This window comes from Triticum dicoccoides, chromosome 2A (assembly GCF_002162155.2).
Source record: "Triticum dicoccoides isolate Atlit2015 ecotype Zavitan chromosome 2A, WEW_v2.0, whole genome shotgun sequence".
NCBI lineage: Eukaryota > Viridiplantae > Streptophyta > Magnoliopsida > Poales > Poaceae > Triticum > Triticum dicoccoides.
The window spans coordinates 605,944,937-605,954,173 of record NC_041382.1 but is presented as its reverse complement, the minus strand read 5'-3'; the positions used below and the strand labels follow the sequence as shown (position 1 = coordinate 605,954,173).

Genomic DNA, 9,237 nt, shown 5'->3' with positions numbered 1-9,237 from the left:
TACACTAGTAACATACACATATCCCTAGATTATATTACTACCTTCATAGTGGGTAGTAACATAGGTGTGGTGTCATGCAAAGCTCGATTTATTATGTTATAGACTCATACTGCATTGGGACATGTGATATTACAGTAACTAGCTAAGTTACTAGAACTACCTTTCTCTTCATTAACGGAAAAAGTTCATTTTAAACCTTAAACTTATAGAGGTCAGGCGAAATGAACCCTCAAGTCAAAATCCCGGTCGATTGCACTTTGAACTGTACAATCCCGGTCTAAATCAAACCCTGACATCATTTGAACCGGGATTCGTCTGGTGGGCCGGCCCGCTAGATTTTTTTTCGTTCAATAACAACAATTCCAAAAGGCGTGGCCCGTTGGATTGTTTTTTTTTTCGTTCAATAACAACAATTCCAGAAGGTGCACACCCTGGGGAGTTCGTAACTTTCGCTGGGCCGGTTCCTGGTACTCGCGCGAAAAAAGACCTCAAAAATGGTTCGGAGCGAGGATCGAACTCGCGCCATGAGAACATCATGGAACGAGTATGAATGGCCACCTGACTTACTGTGCGCTACTGATCAATACCAAGGAGAACTTTATAAGTACATTTGTAGTCGCGTAATTTTTTACACATATAAACATTTACTGTAGCGATTTGATTTTTATTTTTTTTAACATTTTGGAAAAAGCTCACGAATTACAGAAAAGTACATTTGTTTTGAAGAAATAATCGATTTTGTAAAACAAACCCCCTGACATATTGTTTCTATATTGTTTTCAAATCCCATAAATATTTTTTTCAATGCTCAAATTATTTTAAAGTATATAAAAACCGGCCCACTTTGAGCTATTGAATAGCAGGCGTAAAAAAATCTGGAAAAGTTATGCGGGAGCAACTCGAACTCGCGACTTCAGTTTTGTTACCTGCTGTACCTTGCCAACCGAACTAGTGAGTTCAACAAATAGATTCACGGCGCGAAACATTATGTATCAAACTGCTTTTGAACATTTGCAAATATTGTGCACTGAACATTTTGTTAATATACAATGAATATTTTAAATTATACACAATGAACATTTTTAAATATATGATGAACATTTTTAAATACAAATTAAACATTTGGGTAATATACCACTGAACAAAATTCAAAAACATTGGGAACAATTTATATTCATTGAGCAATCTCTAATATACGATGAACATTTCATAATGCATGATGAAATTTTTTGTAATATAAATAGGAAAATGATCCGAAGGAAATAGAAAAAAGAAATAGTAAAAAAGAAAAAGGAAAAGAATATAAATAATAATAATAATAATAAAAGAAATAAAAACGAAAAGAAAGAAGAACCAGAAAAGAAAAACTGAAAAAAAAACAACGAACGAAAAACAAAAAACGGAAGAAACAAGGCGCAGCACGCGCTGCCGTGAACTGGGCCGGCCCATCCGGGGGCGCTGCGAGCGTTTCCTCCCCAATCCCGGTCCACGACAAAAATCCCCGTTTGGAAAATGATCCAAAGGTTCGATTTAGACCGGGATTGCAGAGTTCAGGGTGCAATCGACCCGGATTTCGACTTGGGGGTTCATTCTGCCCGACCTCTACGAGTTTAAGGTTTAAAATAGACTTTTTTCTTTCATTAACTTATTGCCACATAGACAAATTTATTTAGTTGGACTTGAAGTTACTCCTGAAGTTACTCCCACTGTGGCTAGTCTAACCGCATGCATGTGCCTCTCTGCGTTCTCCAAGTCGATCGTGCGGAGTAGTACACCTTACGTACTTGTCCTGTGCTTAGTTCAATGCTTTTTAATCTTTCAGATGCACTGTTCGATTTGGCCGTGAAATGCATGCATGGAAGCATGCACGTCTGCACGAGACGACAGTTGCAAGCTTACTATATGTATACTCCTGCATGTGCTCAAACTGACGTTGATCGACCAATTGAATGAAGTAGGCGCCATGGAAGTTTGTTTGATAGATTAGCTTGATTTCCCCTTCTGAAATCCCCAAAATTAACGGCGCAGCGATGGTGATTTACAACGACTCCTCCTACTTCACCGATCGCTGGCCATTACTACCTTTCAGAAGGCACCGCTCGTGCTCATGCACTGCTCTAGACTATCCTAAAATTACAGAACTTAATTGGTCTCCGGTTACTCGTGCGCACAACGTACGTTACAACAAGTGCGTGGAAGTTGATTAGTAGCACGAACGTAGGGGGGGCGATCACCCCATGCCATTGAACGGCGAGCTCCAGTTGTTGGAGTAGCCGTCCGCCACCTTGGCGACGCTCACGGACGACGAGCCCTGGGAGAGCTCGTAGGCGCGCCTCATGGCCGCGTACGGGTCGACGCCAGCCTCGCCGCCGTAGCCCACGAGCCTCCCCTCCTCCGTCGTCGCCGTGCTGCCGCTGTGCCCCTGGTCGGCGTCCACCACCGTGCCCACCGGCATCATGTACGCGTTGCCTCCGAGGCCTTGGTACCAGGCGCCGCCACCGCCGTTGCCGTAGACCGCGGTCCTCGACGCCGGCTGGAAGAAGTTGTGGGTGCTGCCTCCGCTCCCCAGGTGCAGCTCCTGCATGTTCTGCCCGCCGTGCCCGGCCGCGATCACCGCGTCCTGCTCCGGCTTACACCACCCGCGGGCCTGCCCGCCAACGCCGTACGGGTAGTGCAGGGCGAGCTGCGCCGCGGACTGCTGCTGCTGGTGGCTGCCGAAGGCGATGGACGTCGGCCAGCCGTGGTGGCACCCGGCCATGGCGTCGGCCTGCAGGTGCGAGACGATGCTGCCGTCCTCCGCCCGCCACACGCCGGCCTCGGCGAGCTCGGCCGCCTCCTTGAGGCGCCTGGCCGCGCCGCCGACCGGCAGCGTGCTGCCCTCCAGGATGCTCTTGACGTCGTAGCGGCTCATCTCGAAGTTGGTGACGGCGTTGAGCCCGCGGAACTTGATGGCGGCGATGTCGTACGCCTCCGCGGCCTCCTCCTCGGTCGCTGCACAGCACGCGCATGATTAGGGTTAGCTCACCAACGCGTGTGTCTACCCAACTGACCAGCCCAGTGGAGCATAACGCGCGTTGCATGCATGCATGCACGCACGCACGCACGCACGCACGCACGCACGGCGCGGTGGCGCATGCAACGCGGGCTGCATGCGACGGCGCGAAGCTCGAGCGAGGCGCTGGGGATATTCAAACCGGCGCTTGACCGCATGCCCCGGTTTCCTCAGACAGCTCCGAGACACAAGCTTGGAAAGGAACATTTAGGACATAGTTAATGGTGTACGTACTCCACTATCTTAAGCGCCATTTGAACGCATAAAAATACTGCAACGCTTGCGTCCTACGAGACTAGTGAGATTTCGTGAGCTGGAGCTGGAGTAGTAAGGCTGGTCACAATGGGCAAGAACATAAGCTAGTAACTTCATACTTCCCTAGACTATGTTACTACCTTCATAGTGGGTAGGAACATCTATGTAGTGTCATGCAATGATGTATTTATTAGGTTATAGACTCATTGTTTCTTGGAGTGTATGATGTTCCAGTAACTTAGTTAGTTACCACAAACACCTCTCTCTTCATTAAATACATGCCACATAAGCAAAGTTGTATTGGAGTGTGTGATGTTACTCCTAAGTTCCTCCCCACTGTGACCAGCCTAAATAATTAGGGCTTCATGACTTGGTTCTCGGAAGCACAGCACAGCTACTATACTACCAGCACCACTCCAGTACAGTAGTTAAACAAGTGCTTTAGCTAGCTGAGAAAGCAATTTCGCTTTGATGTGATAGTTTATGCGGCTTACTGAAGGTGCCGAGGTAGAGATCCTTGTTGCCCGCGACCCTCCCTATCCTTGCTTGCCATCTTCCTTGCTGATGATGCCTGTCAAACCATAAGATATATGTTTAGTACCACTAGATTGGTAGGCTACACCAGTTTTTACGCTATGTAAGCAGTATAGTTACCTGGTTACGCCGCGATATTTTGATGCGCCACGAGAAAACCCACTACTATTCCTGCAGTTGAATGATCATATGCATCCATGTGATTGTTAGCCAACAGAGACGTGCTTAATTACGTACCGTGCAATCTTTCAACACATGTATACATGTGATGTTGTAAAGCATAACTTGGATTGGGTCAAGCAATTGTTACCTCCTAAGATATGCAATGTACTCCTGCCTGGTCATATGTTTCATTTCCTCTATCTCCTTCTCATAAGTACTTATCTGCAGATTTTTTATAGGTGAAAGGAAAAACAGGATCAGTGGCTGCCCATGCAGAAGGAAACAGAACAATCTATTATTAGATTTTTTTTCTTACTGGGATATTTGTTGTTGTGGTTGTGCCCCAATATTTTAGAGCTGCCAGATCATAAGCCCTAGCTGCCTTGTCTTCTTTGTCATAACCGCCTACGCAAATGTTCACCCAGAAGAAATTAAAGTGCTATCTAGAACTTAGCTAGCATCAGAACATTTGCCCATACAAATATATGTGGTAATCGAATACTTGCACAAAAGATCAGTACAAATTCTTACCCAGATAAACTGCATTCCCATGATCAGTATTTGCAGTGTCATGTTCCAGGAGAGGCCAACATTGACACAACAGAAAGAAGAAAGCTTAATTAGCACATGCTTAAGAACATCCCATAGAAGTTGCCAAAAGATTGAGATCTAGCTAATGATTGAACTATATATCCATGTATATACTACATGAACAAACCCCTCCTACATGAACAATCTCATTATACCTTGTTTCCCCTTGCGAGTCTGCCCCTCCCTCCTGCAACTATTGTCCCACAGATGCGCCTCATACCGCCCTGTCCATCTATGCCTGCAGGTCGAATTAACAACAAATAACGCGTAAAGTAAAATCAGCTTTGAAGCATCAAAGCGATACTTCTATTGGCCAAACAACCCTACGCAGATCATGGAAATTCTATGCATATGTGCCCCCCCCCCCTTTACCTAGTCAACTATAGTACCACTAGTGCATTTTGTGAGAATCACCTTATATTACAAGCATTGTGTTGCCTAAAGGCTAAGTGAAGTGGAAAGTTGCATAGCACAAGTGAAGTACTAGCATATATACTGCTATTAGCTAGCTTTGATTGCATTATGTTGTTAGCAAAATACTAGAGCGATCATGATTTTGTTCCTATTTTTACAAAACTTATAAACTAGTTTTTGCTAAGTTCCTAGCTATAATTGTAGTGTACACAGGATCCAAAAATCATCTTTTTTTCTTGGCTACTTCTAACCGTACGCGTTCTAGACAGATCGATCCCCCAAAAATGACATCGAAAAGAAGAAAGATTAGTGTGTGAGAAAGAAAGAAAGAAACTAATGGGCAACGAGAAGATCAGGCATCAGGAGCCAAAGAAGCAAATTAAACACCTCTAGGTCACTAGCAGAAGCCAAGAAGATCCACGCTAGCTAACCTTGTTACACCTCGGTAGATCGAGGTCCTTTGGCCGAAGGTGTCGATGGATTTCCTCTGGACGGCGTCTGCCGTGCCGGCGCTCGGCGAATCCACCCGCTTGTTCTCCGACGACGTGCTCTCCGTCCCCACCGCCGCCGGGACCACCGGCATCTGCGGGTGCGAGTTCGACCCCATGCTCATGGAGAGCGCTAGGCCCTGCCCACGCGAGCTCGCCACGCCCACGCCGTTGCTAGTGCTCCCTGGCGCGCCGGAGCACGCATAGCTGGTCGCGCTCGCGTCGGCGCTCATCTCCTGGTCATGCTGCGCCTCGTTATTGTCGTTCCGGAGCCAAGTCTTGATCATGGACAGCTCTATGGTGCTGCCGCCACGGCCATCGACGCCGTGCGAACCAGACGCCGCGCCGCTGCCCATCGCGCTTCCGGACGAGAACAGGTAGCTGCCTGCGTGATCCTGCACGTCGGAGAAAGAGTTGCCGCCGAGGAAGTCCTCGAGCTTCGGCGCCTCGCCGTCGTCCACCGTCATCCTCCCGCCGCTCGAGCCAACTAGCATCGACAGCTCGGAGGAGCCGCCGTGGTAGTCCAAACCCCTCATTGCCCAATCTGTAACCGCATGATCCCATCCAACATCAGATGCTAGAGAAAGGTATAGGATGAAGCTGAAGTAGTACATGCACAGTAGCTCATCGGCTCACCTTGGGTTTCCTGGGTGCCTCCGTTGAAGGCATCCATGACGCCGTAGTTGGCGTCGGCCCGGAGGCCAGACATGCCGAGGTGCGCATCCGGCGCCGTCTGGGCTTGCAGGCCATAGAAGTCGCTGTCGATGGCGGCGGCGGCGGGTGAGCCGTTCTGGTGGGGCTGCGGGTGGCTCCCTTGGCCGGAGAGCGAGAAGCCCAGCCAGTTGTTCGCCGAAGCCATTGTGGAGATGGAGCTCGTGTATTTTTATCGATCAGTGGTTTGATTTGGAAGAGATGGCAGTGGCGGTCTGGTCGCTAGCTAGATTCTTCTGATCAGGGCAGTCAAAGCTAGCATCGGTTTGTGGGAGGTGGCTCGTGGCTGGCTGGGAAGAAGCGAGGACAGGGCCGGGGAAAACAACCCTATCTCTCGGCCGGACAGGAGGAAAATGCTGGGGGAAGCAGGGCCCTGTACTTATACCGGCATGAGTGGCTAAGCTAGCCTCCTCTCCTAGTGGGCGCTACTGCATGCTAGCTACCTGATGCAACGTGTGATTCCAGGTAGCGACTTTCCCAGTATTGAAAACATTCTGAATTCCAACGTGCATGCAAATCGATTCTATTGTATGTTTTCTTTTGCGCCTACAGTAGATTCGCTTGTATGTAGGGGTACTTTTTTGGGAGATACTATACTTATATACTTACTCCATTGTGTCAGTAGCGAGTTATTGGTGCAAAGCTGAGACTTATGTTTCCTTTTTTTGCGAGGGAAAAGCTGAGACTTATGTTGACCACTATTGAGTCCAAAAAGTGCATGCTAGACATCCATTTGCGCCGCAATTTCCATCGATTTGTTAGCGGTATAAATTAACCAACAATTATCGTTGCAGTAAACTTGCAGAACCTTACTAGGACAATGACCGTGCGTTTCAGCAGGGTATAAATATTCTAATATGTTACCTTTATCTGCCCATATTAATACGATTGTGTAAATACATGTTTATCGATTCCTACTCATGATTTATCTTATATTTTAATGAGAAGTTTGGTAAGTAAATTGAAATGAAATTGGTTCAGAAAGTAAGTAAATTAAGGTGATTGATTATCATACAAAAAGGTTGGACGAAAGGGTGGCGGAAAGAAAAATGAAAAATGAAACCTTACATTCTTTTTAAGTTGTACTAGGACAATGCCCGTGTGTTGCAATGGGATATAAATATGCTAATATGTTATCTTGTGATTAACTGTCTATATTTATGCGATTGTGTAAATAAGTGTTTAACAAATCATACCCGTGATTTTCCTTTTTTTAAAAGTCCATGATTTATCTTATATTTTGATGAAAAGTTTGGTAAGTGAATTAAAGCAGGATTGATACATAAGGTAAATAAATTAATGTGATTGTTAATCATATAGGGAAGGGTGGGCGAAGGGGTGATGAAAAGAAAAGCAAAACATGAAATTTTACATTCTTAAGTAGTAGAGATAAAAATTTACCACTCAACTAGCTACTTTTGATAACAATCATGATCTATTGTTTGGGCTGTAATAACAAGTATGATATGGAAGACACAATAGGTCCAAAGGTGATGCTCCTGGGTGCATATGCATCTGTGATGATGGACAGTAAACTCTAAAAAAATTCAAATAATTCTAACATTTGAACGTTTTAGCAACATGCAAAGTTCGTGAAGGAAGAACACCCGCGGAGTTCTGGACAAAAAGAAGCACAAAATCGATGTTCCAAAGTACTTTAAAATATTGCCCTTTTGAACATCATTTTTATTTTTTCTTTCCCGAGACCTCCGAATGCTTTTTCACCACAAAACTTTGCAAGTTGAGAGAACATTCAACAATGTTTATTAAAAAAAATCACATTTCCCCCCTATTTCATCCGATTTTACTATTCATCCGAGTGCAGAAACTCCATGTCCTATATAGTTCAAGTTATTCCAGCCAATATGTGCGTTAAATTTCCAACCGATTTTCAGTGCCAATGTGTTCACTTAATTTGCAGATTAGGCAGATCACATTGCACATGAGTCACATTAAAAAAATCATGTGCAATGGTACACCCCGTTGCAAACTTTTGAAACTAGGAACCTGTGTGCAATTGATGTCCGTTGTAAATATAGATACTAGGATTTGAATCCAACCTCTACTGTTCAATAAACCTGTTTAGGCTAACTCTATGCATTATGCTCCCGTTATGCTATCGCACACTATTGTGCTAGTTAAACCGTGTGTGATGCATGCCTCTCCCATACCAATTTTCTCACCTCGGCAAAATTGTTTTGCCAACCACGCCATTCCCCCCTTTTCACTCGACCCCCCAAACCATATTCCCACCTTCCCCCTTCCTCTCCCCAAACTCTCGACCACCTCCGCTTCTCCCCGTCAACCCTCCAAGGCAACCCCTACAAATGTGTAGGCTCTTCAATTGGCTCAGGCAAGAAACTGATCCCTCCTCCTCCTCCTCCTCCTCCTCCTCAAGATACTCATCCATCCTCCAAATCCTCGCCAACCATATTTGCTTTAATGGCACATGTGTAACACACTTTGGCCTCCAAATCTCCGTCCCCTCTACCGAAAAAGGCTTTCGTCCCGCTTTATAAATAAAGCAAACCGCCAGAGAGCACACATACAAGGACTAGTCCAAACACACACACCCGAGTCTCACAAAGAAGTACAGAGGTTCTGCTGAGGGCACAACTCAACAAGCCCAAATAAAATAAAATAAAAGCGCCAGAGAACAAGATAAGCGCCTAGTCAGGTTCCGGCGGAGGTGGCGGGGGCAGCGGCGACAGATGGACGACCATCAAGCGGAGGTCGGCGATGAAGGCGGAGATGGCGTCGCGGTCCTGAGGGTGGCTAAGCGGCCGCCAAAGTTGCAAGAAACCAGACAGTTTGAAGATAGCGTCAGTAGCTTGTCAAAGAGGAGTGCGCTGGATCACAAGCTTATTGCGGATCGTCCAGAGGGTCCAAGCAATGACCCCAATCTCAAGCCACCTAATGTGGCGAGACGGCAAGGGGGAGTTGTGGAGTTTGGCAAATAGGTCGGGGAAGTTGGTGTGGCACCAATTTCCATCCACCACTTCGCGAAAGCAGCTCCAAACGAATTGAGCG

General features: G+C 46.3%; 1 protein-coding gene across 1 annotated transcript; it reads right to left on the bottom strand.

Moving 5' to 3' along the window:
* Nucleotides 1-1,941: 1,941 nt before the first annotated feature.
* On the bottom strand, nt 1,942-6,537 carry LOC119355657 (AP2-like ethylene-responsive transcription factor BBM1). The gene is made up of 9 exons (XM_037622502.1): nt 6,133-6,537; nt 5,440-6,040; nt 4,750-4,832; nt 4,535-4,543; nt 4,320-4,408; nt 4,152-4,225; nt 3,962-4,012; nt 3,802-3,878; nt 1,942-2,991 (listed from the first exon to the last, which is right to left on the bottom strand). The coding sequence occupies exons 1-9, from the start codon at nt 6,353-6,355 to the stop codon at nt 2,231-2,233; spliced, it is 1,968 nt and encodes a 655-aa protein (XP_037478399.1). The 5' UTR covers nt 6,356-6,537; the 3' UTR covers nt 1,942-2,230.
* Nucleotides 6,538-9,237: the final 2,700 nt, after the last annotated feature.